This window comes from Tinamus guttatus, unplaced genomic scaffold, assembly GCF_059628265.1.
Source record: "Tinamus guttatus ecotype Peru unplaced genomic scaffold, ASM5962826v1 Tinamus_guttatus_pri_ptg000408l, whole genome shotgun sequence".
Classification (NCBI taxonomy): Eukaryota; Metazoa; Chordata; class Aves; order Tinamiformes; family Tinamidae; genus Tinamus; species Tinamus guttatus.
The window spans coordinates 1,460,745-1,476,477 of record NW_028288942.1 but is presented as its reverse complement, the minus strand read 5'-3'; the positions used below and the strand labels follow the sequence as shown (position 1 = coordinate 1,476,477).

Sequence of the window (15,733 nt, the reverse complement as noted above, 5' to 3'; positions counted from 1 at the left end):
ATGCTGCTTGCTTATTTTCATTGTCTGCCAAATTCAAGAACATAACGAGCTCTCAGGTCTGTCTTTTATTTTTTTATCCTTGCAGAGAACTATGTGTTGCAATGGGACAGAAAGGTCAAGCTTTTTAGTCATTCATTTCTGGCTTTCTACTGGCCAGAAATGGATGACTAAGAGAGCTAGAGCATTACATTTCCTGCATCAAAACTGAAAGATAAAAGCAGAAATTAATGCGTGAGGGACATATGGTATCACAGAGAGTCTTCCTTTTACGATGAGTAGGTCATCTAAATACATTGCGAAAAGCTGGGCTCAAGAGCCAGGTTTTCAGTTTCAGAGGCATAGATATACTTCATTTCTGTATTAGCAGGAAGTGTTAGGTACTTTAACTCAGTGCTATTCCAACAAGCAGAAACTAACTCTGTTCACTTATATATTCTTCCAAAAGCCAATTCAGATCATTCAGTTCTTGGAGAACTGCAAGAGACAGGGCAATATTTTCTATTTTGGCTGATAAAGAAAAACACTGAGAATGCAGAATACAAACGAAGGAAGCTTAAATCTAATTTAAATTTTATTAAAAGCTGTTTTTTAAAACAAGCAAAAAACCAAATGTGGTTTCCCACATTTATTGGAATAAAAAGCTTGTTTATGAAGCAAGTAAAGAAATGTGTACAAATGTGTACAAAGAGTTGAGCTTTCCACTTGCAGCGTATCTCCACCCTCTTCTTCAGGCCTGATCTTTCAAGGCAAAGTACATCTAATACATTTTCTAAAGACAGAAGGAAGAAAAACAGAAGTTAAGGATGAGCCACTGAGAAATACTGAGGCCCAGGTAATGGTCATTATGTATGTGAATCTCTGAGAGATAAAAGGGAATGCAGTCCATCTGATTTCAATTTGTAATGCAGATGTATGACTTACTTAGATTCATTTGCAACAAAAATATTAAAGCAATTTAGAACACAGCTAGAGAGAAAGAGATTGTTTGTGTTTTAGTGGGTTGATGATAGGAAGGTAGGAAGAGATGAAGGGAGGGAAACTGATAGGACAAGAGAGAAGAAGAAAGGAAGGAATGAAGGAAGGAAGGAGAAAAGAAATCAAGAGAGTAATTTTGCTTTTCTTTTCTTTATATTATTAGAAAACAAGGGCAACAATTTTAATTAATGTGAGTCCCTTGGGCAGAAATTACTGACAGTGTATGTGTAAAGTTAATGGTGTTTTTATTACTTGAATGACTACCAATGAAAAGAAGGAAGCTAATAAAATTATGTCTTTTCCATTATGAATGTCTCAGACTCCTATAGCTACAAACTTTATTTACAATAGTGGAATTCAGTACTGCTTACTCAACTAAAAAGTCCCGTAGAGTGAAAAGAAATTTTACTTTTTTCGTTTATCTAGTCACATTTCAATAGAAATGGTCTCCATCCTATCCTGCACCAATTCTTCATGTGTTAAAAAAAATGAACCATCAAAATAGATCCAAGTTTTTGATAAACAAATAAATAAATGCTTCCCACAAATGCAGTCTTAAGGAAACAATCTCCTTCATGTTCTTCCCCTCCTTCTCTCTCTTCCTCTTTCCTGATAGTTTACATTCTCTTCCCCTTTCCCTTTTCTGAGTTACAGCATTTTACTTTCCTCCTTTGCTTCTCTTCTCTTGATCTTTCCTAATTTTTTTCTGAATTTTCCCTCCTTCTTCTCTCTCTTGTCTTTAAATAAACCATACTTTTCTGTGATATTTCATTCTTTGTATAGTGTGATATCTCCCTGGCATTCCTTCTCTCACTCTTTTTCTCTAAAGCTCTTGTTTTCATCCTCACTGTCTTGTTCTCTTAAAAATGAGGAAACATGCAATAAAATTTTTAAAGGGCTGGGCTTATATAAACATTAATGGAAGACTTCATTTTGTCCACACTGGTCTCCAGTACAGTTAGAATGAGTCAGCAAAGTTGTACAGAGCAGAAGTAGTACTCTGTTTCTCACCTTGGACCTGAGTATCAGTCCAATCACAAATATCCCATACAACATGCTCTTGAAAATGAGCATAATGTACACAATCTTCCCAGCTATAGCACTTCTCTGATAGTTTTCTGAAAAGTAAAGGAGAAAAGAATAAAAACAAAAAAACCTTCAAAATACAGACATTTCTTTAGGAATTTTTTTCATCCTGCTGATTAGAACAACTAGTGCAATGGCAACATATGAAATCCACCAGTCTCATGGAATGTTATGTGAGAGTAACAGAAATCAAAGTTCACACTCATGCATGTATATCCAGCTAGCACATGAATGCATGGGTCCACACATACACAGTCCCACAGCTTTACACTCAGGCATGAATAGTAGTGTCTGACAGGAAAAACAACAACAAAACCCCACACATAGGACACTGACACACATACACAAAAGCACATCTCTCTCCACATGTGTACATTGATTTCAAGGGAGGAAAAGTTCAATGGTTTAGCTTACCTTTGAAGATAGCACAACCTGAAAATGGAAGGAAAGAATAGGAGTTATTATTTGAGCCCACACATATATCAGCTCCTCTTCGAAAGAGCTCTGTGTAATTAATGGCCTCAGGTTGTGCTAGGAGAGGTTTAGGTTAGATATTAGGAAGAATTTCTACACAGAAAGAGTGATGAAGCATTGAAATAGGCTGCCTAGGGAAGTGGTAGAGTCATCATCTATGGCAGTGTTCAAGAAACATGTAGATGAGGCACTTAGGGATATGGTTTAGGCATGGTGTTGGAGGACTTATGGTTGGACTCAATCATCTTGAAGGTCTTTTCCAACTGTTATGATTCTATGTGTCTATGTGGGAATGTGAGGATAAGAATTACATGGTTCTTACCCAGTTTGGAGAACCGAATTGGATTCATTTTCTAGGGACAAATCTGAGTTAAGCATAGTAGGCTGGCAAGAAATGTGCCTTCAGTTCTGATTGCATGCCCTAGGGATAGGAACTTTCAGATAATGACTTTCCCCCACACACCCAAATATATTTGTTTTGTTTCCTCACCAGCATCACCAATGATGAACTTGTGTATTGATTCCAGTGTCTCATTCTTAAAGAACGTGGCAACACACTCAAAATGATTCAAAGGGTTGAACCATTCCTGGGCTGAGATCCTCAGTCGACTGGTTAACGAGTAGGTACTGCCATTCCACGTGGCAGACTCATCAGTTCCCACCCCTTCTGTTCTCTGAGCGCCGTTCACTTTCCAGACTAGGCTGAGGTAGTTAGGAAAGAAACCAGAAGCCAGGCAAACCAGTGTGGCCTTGCTCTTTTGTTGTATCTCTTGTTTTGATGGTGAAAAGATGGCTACAGCTGGTGGTATGATTTCATCATTCTTTTCTGGAATAGAAAGAAACATTGCACAGAGCCTCCATTATTTCCTTTACCCTCTTCATCCAGACTGTTTTTTTGTTTGCTTGAATCTGTATATTGGAAGCTGGGATCCAATGCAACTGTTAGCACTGAGAGTGCAGGATCATGATTTTTAATCTAAAAAGCAATTACATTTATATTACATTCTGAATACAGTATGGTAAATAGTATATTCTAAATATGTTATTCTGTAATTACTATTTTCATTGAAATTAATAGACTATAAATACAGACTCTGGTTCCATATTTTAATATATAAAGGTACAGAGTAAGTACAAAACTTTGTTTCTGGATACTTACAGTTTTTCCTGGTTTTGATTTCTGTCTCATTTGGTTGTCTCCTTCTCCCCTCTTTCCCCATTATTTTGTTAGGAATCCAGTGAAAATATTTTAAATGTGAATAGTTGGATACTATGGTGGTCAGCTGAGAGATGTCATAGTAAGGATGTCATGACTTTTAATGACTCCAACAAGTGCAGTCAGAAACCAAATTGAAATTTACAATAGAGAGTATAAACTTTATTTAACTTAAATTAGTGGAAGACTTGTCACTCATTTCAATGAAACTAGCATTTTCTCTCTCTCTCTCTTTCTTTTTTTTTTTAAAAATTCCTTTCCTATATTCTGTGGTGTAGATGAGCATCACACCTAGTAAGTGAAGTTGCCTGCATCTAATTTGATAAAAATGCATTTTATCACAGTTTTCCTGTGATTGGACAAATAGACCACTTATCTTTTCCTTAAACTGCTATTGGATCCTACTTTGTGAAAGCAGAAAACCTGTCAGTAAGGGAATACACAGATGATATCGCACTATTTGCAACTGTGATTTGTTTCTCTTCAGCAATATATTTTTGACCAAAGACAGAGCACAATGGATTCATTCATTCATGCACGAAGCCACTATTTTGTCACCACTATTCCATTTTGCTTACCTGGTCTTATACATGCCATGCTGCCTTGCTTTTTTCTCCTCATCTTCTCCCAGTGAATCCCAGTGAGGATCACAGAATTTTACTGATTTAGGTCCCACCAAAAATTACCTTTCTTTTTATTTTAGAATCTCAAAGCAACTCTCATGTTTACTGGATTTCCTTTTCTTACCTGGAACTGTTACTCATGTCCTTCCTTGAAATGTAGCTTGTCTGTTTCACAACATAATATTTTAATGATTCTCCAGAACTGCCATTCCCAAATCTCTCTCCCATTCACTCTGTCCATTCTCCACCATAATCACTCTGCAGGTCTATGTGTGAGCACAAGACTGGTTAGAATTCCTTTGGTAGGCTTAATGAATACAGCCATTTTCATCAAATGTTTTATAGGTAAGTGTCTGTATAGGTTATATTAAACTTAAGCCAGACATTGCAGGAAATATTTTTATATTCCATTCTGCTGTGTAGTGCTATGTAGTGTCTACTCTGGCTGTATAGAATACATTGCGATATCTTATATTTTTTCAGGGGGAGATTATTCTTCATCCTCTGTCTCCATCCACAGACTTCCCTCTATATTTACCAGGATTGCACTCCCAGAATCCTGCCTTTTGCACAACTTAACACACTCCTCTCATGATTCCCTCTTACCCAGAACTGCTACTTCTGTTTTTTTCTCCAAAGTACTGGATATTGACAGAGCACAACCTCATGATGCAGCAACAAAGCTACTTACTCTTCTTCTGTGCTGCTCTGCAGTGATGGCCATGTTAATCCTTCAAATAACATTTTCTGCATAGTAGTAGTTCAAGGTATGGTGAAAAGAAAGTGTATCCACCTATCAAGGTAGCACTTGGATATGACATATTCTGCCTTGTTTTCTAATTATGATTTGGATTACAGTATTCATACTACCCTCCATGTCTCTGCCTTCAGAAAAGCACTTCATTGTCTGTTGCTGTACTTTGACTTCACTATCCTCGAAGAGTTCCAATTCATCTGTTCTCTTTTTTCCATTTGGGTATGACAGTGAGAGATGTAGGTATATAGGGGAATCATAAGGTTTGGTTCATTCTGCCAGCCCTTTAATTCCAGGGAAAAGAGTTTGTCAGAGTTTGTAATGAGGCATAGAATCAATGAATGCTGGGTAGAGCCTCTGTGGATTTTTTCACTGTAGAGATATTACACATTCTTATACCTGATGTGAGGTCCCTTCTTCTTTGCTCTTCTCTCATCCATTTCCCTCCCTCCACTTCATTCCATTAATCCTGCTTGCTTGGCAGCTTTCTCCTTATTTTTATTGATTTAACAAATGAATACAAATTTGTCTATTTCTTTGAAATGCTCACAAGCAGAAATGGCATATTACTATGATCTTTTACTATGATTAGTCTAAATGGGGGAAAAATTAGTTATGAAAATTATGACTGCAATTGTGAGATTCATCAACTGACCTTGTCGGTAGATACAATAACTTCAGCATGGCTGGGCTAAAATACATAATAGTGATTCAAAAAGAAATAGCTGTAAATTTATCTTAGGTAGGATTTCTCTGTTTTATTTCAAATATGCTTTGTAACATTTTCTTATATCATTCAGCCTGATCCCTCTTCCAAATGGCAGTGACTCTATTAAGGGCGGCTATTTTTTCTTTTGCTAAAACCTGGGAGACTATGATTATTACTCTGCATTTTCTGAGGCTATGTAAAAGAAAAATCAACTCAAACTTCCTTCTTTCAACTCAAAGAAGAAAATTATAAGATTATATTCATTATTGAGGAACATTATATTGTTTAGCAGAAGATATTAAAAATGTTCAAATGTTGGGAGTCTCAAATATATATAGCACCTACAAAAGTAGGTTCTCATAAAACAGTTATTTTATGATTGCACCAGCCACAAGACTATTTAAGTAACAGCTGAAATCAGAACATCAGTCTAATTGCTCAGTATAGTATTTTCTCCTATTTGTCGTATCTTGTAGAAATGGAAGAAATGACAACAACAGAGCAGGAAAAAATGGATTCCTTTCTATGGGCTCTATACCCAGATATCCTTTAGAATTAATATATTTTTATCACAATAATGATAACTATGATAAGGACATTATCCTTATTAATAATAAAAATAATTATGATAATGACATTAAGAAAGATATAATGAATTCCCCTTAAACCTATCCTTTTCAAATAAACAAATGCATTAACCGAGAACTGACTTACAAGCTATTCACTGAAGCAATTAATTTTTAGAGAGCAAATGCATAGATAGCACTGTGCCCTGACCAAACTCAGCTCCAGAGAACAAACATAGTGATAGAAAAAGCAGCTACAAACATCATGCCTCTCTATCACTTTTGAATCCTGCCTGTTATTTTAGTGAAAATTAGCCCATTATTTTACTTGCAGATGTGTGAGGATGTGGTTATATGACAGATATAAGACATGGAAAAAAGTTTCTCCTTCTTACCAGTCACACAGGTTAATGGAATAGGAATGGAAAAATGCCAGAGTAGCTGTGCTAGTCATACTGAAAAGTTTAGATCTACATTATTTCTCTGATATTCATGAAGATAGAATGTCAAAAGAAGACTATAACAATAATGAAAGCATGTAGTGGCTACTTTCCTAAAATACTCTCGTATCTCCATCAAGTTAAGTTCAGGGACCACAGACTGAATTGTCATTTATAGCTTTGCCCTACATTAACTCATCTGATCTTATACTGACTCTAGATAAACTTGTATTTTTCAGATATGCATAGTAATAGAGACTTATTTTTCCCTCTTTTAGGTCTTTAGACATGAATTCAGCAATTGCTCTTAGTTGCCTTTAGCCAAGATAGCAAATTATTTAACCTGTCTTCTAAACTCAGTCCCCTAGTACTTTCTTACAGTTATGTCAGCATTTTCTCTGATGAGTATTATCTTGGTTAAAAAACAAAAGAGCCCAGGGAAACTTACCTAGCACTGTCAGCTGGGTACCCTGTCCGAAGATCAGTGGTGAGTTTGCACAGTGTTTTGAAGAGGTACCAGAATCATCTACCACTAGAAGCTATCAAGAGCACATAAAACCTGTCATTTGTTATATGATATACAGAGAGGACCTTTATACTCTCATCTGTGTTAAAACATATTGGATTTATGCAGAAGAAGATGCTGAAAAAGTTGAGCTATTGCTCCAGGAGATACTGTGTCTAGTGAATCTTCCTGCCTATCTAGCAAATGGCTTTTCCCATCTTGGTATCTTAGTCCCAGTTCTCAGTCTTATTCTCAAAGTTTAATCTGAGACACCTTTTGCAAATAAATGCAGAAGCAGTGAATCTATCCCCTTTCTGCCATCACTAAACTGTGCTAGTGAGGAGCAGAGTTGTTGAAACTCATTCGATCGTCCAACTTACACCTTTTTCTTCTGGCTTCCCACCTGCCCATTTTTGTGTAACTCTCTAATTTTCTGTAAGAAAGATTCTATTACTATTTATTTATTAAAAGTGTAAGATTTTTTTTCCACTTACCTAACACTGTTACTTGAGTCCCAGGACCAAACTGCAGAGTATATATCACAATGTTACAGCGACTATCTCAAAATATGCCCCTCCCCGCAACAAAAAGGGGAGGGAAGAATGTGAAAATTCTGTGTGAAAAAGACAGGGAGAAGTATTGTGCTGGCAGAAAGTCCCAGGGATTTTGACTGATGATGGCAGGAGACAGTGGAAGAAATGTTAAGATTGCTATCAAGTAGGTAATAGAATTGGGTGCAGAAACGCATTACATGGACCAGTATGTTTCCCATGTGGCCTCTCTTTAATGATCTCAAATGTGCTAACTTCTGTGCAGAGAATACCTCTCTGTTTGACTAGAAATGTGAAGATAAGCAGGAACAAGGACTTTGATAGATAATAACATGATATTTCATGTGTGTAGTTACAGGTTAGACTCTGAGTATCAGTAGCAGAGGATTCTTCACGCTTTGTTCATCTGTTCTTGCTGGGCATACTCCTCAGGGGCCTCAAAATTTGTGCATTACCTCCAGGAGGTTTTTGTAAAGACCTCCCAAAGAAATGTATTACAGTGCTGCCCCGCTGTTCCCACAATGGTTTAGCTTGATACAAAAACAGTCCTTCCCTCAGCACTACTCCCAGTGGCTCAGGAAGAACTTAAGAAAATGCCAGAGTCTGTTCTTATACTGACTGAACTACAGAAAATGGAGAGTCTTAGCTAGAATGATCATATTGCAGAGACACCTGAGGAGATAGAGGTGTTTCTATATGTCTGTGTCCAGAATTGTATTGTTACATCTTTTCTCCCATCCACTACCACTCAACAATCTAACCTTTATTTAAATCTGAAGAGAAACAGGAAGTGATGGCTGGTGACTGATGACAGGCTGGAAGCAAGACAGACAGACATAAGTATTAATACTTCATATGGGTAGCAGTAGAAACTAAATAGCCCAAGCAGATGAACAAAGGTTAGTGTTGGCTTGCTCTCATAGGGGACTTTAGGAAGGAGGTATCCATATCCACAAGAACAAAACACCACTGTGCAGTGACATATAATCTAAAATACATTTACTAAGTGCGATAGGAATAGTGGATGGTTAGCAATTTCTCCTCTAAGATTTCTACTCTAGTATGTGCACACCCATACATACACACAATATTCTCACATCCACCCGTATTCTTGACAGAAAACACACCAAACAAGGCCTTTGTTACAGCTGTGGCTAGCACCATGATCTTGAGGAAACATTCATTCCAGTAGGTCAAGGTGTTTGAGCTCAGGCTGGTGACCTGTCTTTTATGCATAGGGCTCCCTCCTTCAGTTCAGTCTTTTGCATAGTGTTGGATATCCATGAATGTGTTTGTCTTGAGGAGCTCTTGTCTTAACTATTTACTGTTTTCTAGCTTAAGTAGTTGACATAATTTATCAGAGACCTGTCTAGTCATGTTACACCAGGTTGATCTCTTTCACTTTCTCTGTATATTAAAGCAGTTCATGTTTTTGCCAGGATTCCAATCACTTCTTTAGCTTACCACGTCTAATGTGTTACAAGGATGTAAAGTGTTTAATAGCTGGCAGAAACAGTCTCAAGCTTTCGGTTAAGCAGTGCCATAACAGTTATCAGTGATTTGTTTCTCAATACATATTAGAATGAGTAAAAATTTGACAGATGGAATAAACATCTCATTTTATTTGAGTAGTATATTGAGGCAAGCTCCAGCATGTGATGTTTGCTCTTAGAGCAATCTGAAGGCACCCACAGATTTTAATGGTCCTAAACACCCACACCCACCCTCTGCCATAGTATCAGGGTCTCCATTTAAGCTTCAGTTCAGGACCTCCAGTTCTTGGCAGGGCTCTGTTGTAGGCCTACGTGTCTTCAGTCTGGTCTCTGGTCCTGTCTCTGAAATATATATTGTGCATACATTGTAGGTATCTTGTCTTTTGAATGGTCACCTCATACACGCCTTGCATCTTGTCTTCAGTCTCTTTGGCCCTGTCTCTTGGATGGGCTCTGGACTCATGTTCCAGTCTTGTTTCAAGTGTAGTGGTTGGCCCCATCTTCTTCTACTCATGACGAGTTTCTGGACAGACCTTAGATCTAAGTCATCATTTGTCTTGCTTGGAACTGTTGAGGGACCCTGTTGCCTGCAGCCTACCTTACTTGCAGAGTTTAGATTCTGTGGTGCTGTAATCACCCTTGATTCCTGGCTCACCTTCCCCACTGGCCCTTGCTGCTCCATGACAATTTATCAGCAGAATATGCACAACCAATAAGGTCCAGACACATTCATACATCCCCACTGTATTCTCTGGGCAAAAGAAATAATAGAAGCTAAAACTACAGAACGATGAGGAACTTAGCAAGAAATCTTTGGATAAAAGAACAAGCAATAGAGCATAGGACAAATGAGGTTCTTGTACAGTACAAGAGAATGGTATCCTAGCTGAGACAAGCATAGAATGAATTAATGTCTGGAAGCTGAAGTCAAATTCAGACTAAATTAAGGCAGAACTAAACAAAAATGGAAGTGATCTGCTGCTTCAACTAATTACCAAAAAGGGAGGTGGTTTCTGAAGTTCTAGATGTCTTCCAACCTTCTCTGGACACCTGCGTGCTTTAGCTGAATTCAAGCTTTATTTTAGTTTGTTATGCTTATTGAAAATTAAAATGGAATAGATAAATTGTTTTGGTGTGTGATATACAAGATATTGAAATTATAATTCTGTGGTCCTTTTTGACCTTAATATTGACTTAGCATTGAGCTTCAATGAGCTCTTTGAAGTGGTAGCTTGGGAACTAGTTTCCAAAATGGTTTTGTTACAGGCCTGGCCTCAGAAATGCATGACTGTTCAAAGTTCTTGTGCTATTTCTCTCAGAAGAATAAGGAAGCTAAAAAGAGGCTAAGCAAACTAATAAGCAGTGAAGCATCCACTAGTGCTAAAGGACACTTATTTGTGCTTTTGCAGTAACAGAAAAAAAATATTTGTTATAAGGCACAAGCATCTTCAACTGACTTTGACACATTTATGGAGATTTAGTAAGAAGATGCATTGTTCAAAATTATGCTGTTCAAAATTATGCCAGAGAACAGCTTACCTGTATCATTATCTAGGAAATGACTTGAATGCAAGGAATTATTTTTTCTCACTGTCTGAAGTGAAGAAAACTTTAGGTAGGTGCTCTAAATATGTACGAGGTAAGTTCTGCTACATTTTTAACTTACCATCCGTTTTAAGAGGATGATATCCCTCTTTATGTTATTTATTATTTAGATTATTTTACACATTTGAAAGCCTTGTCTTAAGCTACCAATCTGTTCAAAATGATGCAAAATTCTATACATTCAGGAAAAAAAAAAGTTATTTTTGCCAAAGCTTTAATACGTATGTATAGGACAAAAAGCAACGTATGTATAATTCAAAAGGGTACAAACAGAAACAGTGAGATACTAATTAGAAATTAGGCTGTGACCCAAGGTAGGATATTCCTTACATTTTTTTTTTCCATTCTATTACTAAGTTGTGGAGCCTCTCTGAGTGATAAGAGTCTTTCTTACTGATCTAGCATGATAAACCCACCAAGACTACAGAGTGCACGTCAAAACGTAAAGGCAGAGAAAGGAACCATAGAATTACACAAAGAGAAAACTTTTAATATTTTTAGTGAAAGAAGTATAAATTGGGGGTGCTGTCCTTGCTCATTCCCTCTTTTCTAGACTGTATATGTATAAATCATCAGAAATGTATAACTTACATTGATCTTGCCACTGGTGTTACCTTTCAGCTGTTAACCATAATTACATTTGTCAGTACTTATTTTGTAAAGAATTTTGGGACCCTGTTGTGAAAACATACAATCCTTGGGGGAAAAAAACGTATATAGATAGTGCTGGAGGTAATTGGCTAGAAAGTTTTGCACTGCTCTGTTTTCCTCACATGCGCAGAATTTATTCACATCTATTATTCCCTTCTAATGCTTGGCTTTATGATTTTTAATCTGAAAAGTTTGTCTGGTGCAGCTTCACTGGCTCATAGTTACAATAGCTAATAAGCAAAGATATGGAAACAGATAAGAAGGAAAAAACAGAATACTGAGGGATTTAACTGACTAAAAGAAAAAAAGAAGACAGAGGAAGACAGGAGAAAAAGGCAGCCAGTACAACAAAAACAGGCAAAGAAAGACAGAAAAAGAAGAGCATACTTGATATGGAACAAGGAGACTGATGCAAGTAAAAACCAGAACAATCATAAAAGAATTATCAGTGTATTATTCCATTCTGTTCTGATCTCTCACAATGGTCCTGGCAGACACATGCAAAATGTTTATTTACTCTTCATCATAAGTTCATGCATGCCCTTTTGCATATTCTTCCAACATCTAAGAGGAAAGGTGTAGCAGTTATTCCATTACCGTCATGGCAAGGTAGGTTTCTCGTTATTTTTCACTTCTACTTTCATTTGAAAATCATCTCTGTAAAAGCTGCCTATCATTAATGAAAAGGAAAATTTCAAATATCCTTCAGATAGATCACACAGGTAAATCACAGCTGCTTACCTTTAACTCTGAGCACAGTGCCAACTCCAAAGACAAGAGGTGAAGAGAAAAAGCACAGCTGTACCTCCTTATGCACTTTTTGTCAGCCATCTAGTTCCCAAAAGTAGGAATGGAGGAGAGAGGGAGGAGTGAGTGGGACCAGATTCTAATGTGTATTTCTACAGTTTGCTATCAGATTTGGCAGTGACAGAAGGAAAAGGATATTTCCCTTCTGGGAGGTGGGAAGAAGAAGAGAGAGAAAGCAGAGAGAGAGAGAGAGACAGAGAGACAGAGAGACAGACAGAAAAGTTCACAGAGAGAAAGACACAGATGTTTTGAGAATCAGAAACAATGAAAAAGAATGCTGGAGGGAGACAGTGTCACACAAGAACTTTGGGCAGCCTGCCCATCAGCTACACAGAAAGGAGCAAAATACCAAGACTGTTCCTTTCCTGCGCGGTCCGACAGCCACGAGAATCCTTTCTTGGAACTGTGAGTCTCCTCCTGCCTCTGAAATATTGCTCCTGGTTGATACACAGTGAGGCAAAACAGCCCAAACTTGCAAAGTACCAGAGAAAGACATTTCATTCCTAACCTCTGCATCTTTTTTTTTTTCTTGGACAGAGACAGATGCTGGGATGAGACAGAATTATTTCTTCCTTTCTCCCACCATGAGGTTCCCAGTTAAGGAAAACAGAATATCATAAGACAAAGCATACAAGCATCTTTTAAAAAAAGGGCCTTTACACTTTACATTTCCATACTAACCCATCGGTGTTCTTTCTAATAAATAATCAATAAAGCGTAAGTTCTATCCTTATGGCTGAGTGAAAAATCCTAATTAGTCCTAATTAGTTAAGTGAGAATGCTCTACCCGCCCCCCCCCCCCCCCAAAAAAAAAAAATCACATAAACCATGAAGATCTCTCTTCTTTCTCACCTAGGACTGTGAGTTTTGTCCCGCTGCCGAAGTAGAGTCTTTCATTACTCACGCTATTTTGCAGCTTCAGGAAAACCTGTCCTCTACTTTGAGTGCTCTGAGGCTGTCAGAAGCCACAGCTGATCTGCAGACCAACCCTCAGGTCATGCACTACCAGCAAAAGGCAAAGCACAAAAACATTAATTTTAGAGTTCCTTAAGAAAAGGGAAGGGTATATGAGGGGCCACTATCATATCTGTGTATCTGTCTGAGTACCTGGTCACCAGAATGCCAGAAATGCCATTTCCAGAGGCCTTTTGCTTAGATGATCAACTGTTGGAGCTTTTACCATTTCTTTAGAGGACATATATGAAGATGCATTATTAGAAAATATTTCCTATATGCAGGCAGAATAATTTACTTTGTCTTTTTTTAGATAAAGACCCTCATTTTGTTTAACTGCATTAACCTCATGTAACCTTTGTAAAATAAATGTCTTTTTAAATTCCTGTATCATCTTTCCCTTTGGCCTTCTCTGAATTGCTTTTATTCTATCTGCTCTCTTAGTTATGAATATTCTACTTAGCTGCACAACTGGCTATGGTTAATGAGGAGTCAGTGTCTTGATTTTCATCAGCTCAGGCACCTTGGAGTCACACTCAACCTCAAAAAAATACACTGATCACTGTAGAGTACTACAGGAGTCTCAATTTTTGCTGTAGAGACCGAGTTCTATCATTTATCTAAGCATTTTACTTTTCAGTGAAAGAATTAGGTAGAGGAGTCTGAGGCATCAATTCTTCTGACCACAGGGACAATATAACAAGAAGTATAGATCACCATCATTTATCAATATCTTAGAAGCAGACAGAGCAGCTTGTTTTGTGCAAACTTTCCATGGTATGAAGGAGATAGAGAACAACTATGAATCAAAGAAGGAGCTACAATACAGTTGCATTACTTATGATAAAGCTGAGGATTTTCTTTTTTTTCTGCTGTTGTTTCGACAATTAAAATGACTATTTGGTATGAATATTTGCCTTTCGCAATTTTCTGATAAAATATGCTTTACCTTAACCTTAGATAATCCAAAGTAATTTTAGTTATAGATTCTTGATTTTTTCTTCTCAACTTGACCAAAGTGTGACTGTAACTCAGTTTGTTCCAGAGAGCTCTTCAGTGACCTGTCCTTAATTACCTGCTGCCCCAGAAGAAGTAGACCTATGGGAAAAGGTTGTACTTTTTGACATTTTTTCAGATGTTGATTTATAAAGAAGTTATAAAAGAAGTTTCTCAATCCACTCCTCATGCTCATTATTTTTATAGACAGCTCTTTACTCACAGAAAATGCATTCATTCAGTTCTCCAAAGAAGATTAGGTTATTGGCCTATCAGACAAACACCAGTTTAACAATGAAAGAGGTGATAAATGTAGAACAAGCTCTCTAAAGAAAAGATATGGGTCTCGAGTTGTTTAAAAAATAAAACAAAGATTTCTTACCCATCACTGTAAGCTTTGTGCCACTGCCGAAAGTCATCTTGTTGTTCACAGTGACAAAGTGTTGTATCATAAGCAAAGAAAAGGGATGAACTGCAGGTGAGTTCAGTAAGCAGAAGCTTACAAGAGCATTTTTCAGAATTTATTGATGTTTATTTTTATTGTCTATGTTTCACCTCAACTTGCTTCACAACCATTCTCTAATCTCCATATTTTCCCATTGATACCATCTGATATTGCAGATTTGCAGTAGAAACATTGCAGAGGGACCCAGATTGGTAGAGGCTGTCAGTGTCTAAATATAATTTGTTTATAACTTGAGCTTTCTGACTCAGCCTCTAAACACTAGGAATCCTTCCATTCTTTAGCCTCTAAAGTTAAATAATCAAATATTACTTGCTTTCTGGTTGTCATGGTCACATACTCTGTTCATATGGGAGGTTCACCATTGTAGCACAAAATTAAAACTCATCTGATTTCTCTTCACTGTCAGGTCAGCCATCTTGAATACTCATGCTCGATTCACTAATAGTTTAAAAGTAATCCACACAAAGAGAGCCCAGAAGAGTTAGTCAGATGGCCTACGACAAATCCTTGATACCCATTGGGAAGGACTGAGGCAGTGTGAAGAATGATCAGAGAGAAATATTGAACTGAGGGGTATGACATTTGGCCAGTGGACACTGGAGGCTTATTTAAGGTCCAACACTATTTTACACTTATTGCCTCTTTTTTGTCAGCTGATGCAGAAAGCAGCACTCTGACAGGCACCGGCTACATTTCAGCATTTCAGAATTCTTTTTGTAACAGTTCACCATGTTAATAAAGAATCATTTTTCACTCTTTAGCAAAACATTATTGCAACAGTAAAATGTTGTCTCATTCATATGCTCCTACAGGTCTTAGATACATCTCCAGTGGACCTGGTTTTCTGAAAAATTATTTTGAG

The 15,733-nt window shown here is 37.3% G+C and overlaps 1 gene segment (V, D, J or C); it reads right to left on the bottom strand.

The window, feature by feature from the left end:
- Nucleotides 1-689: 689 nt before the first annotated feature.
- LOC104578687 (T-cell receptor beta-2 chain C region-like) overlaps nt 690-15,733 on the bottom strand; it is a 73,874-nt gene continuing 58,830 nt past the window's right edge. The window contains 5 exon segments of the C gene segment in view: nt 690-769; nt 1,987-2,093; nt 2,476-2,493; nt 3,026-3,361; nt 7,292-7,361. Coding sequence covers nt 758-769; nt 1,987-2,093; nt 2,476-2,493; nt 3,026-3,361; nt 7,292-7,361 — 543 coding nt within the window.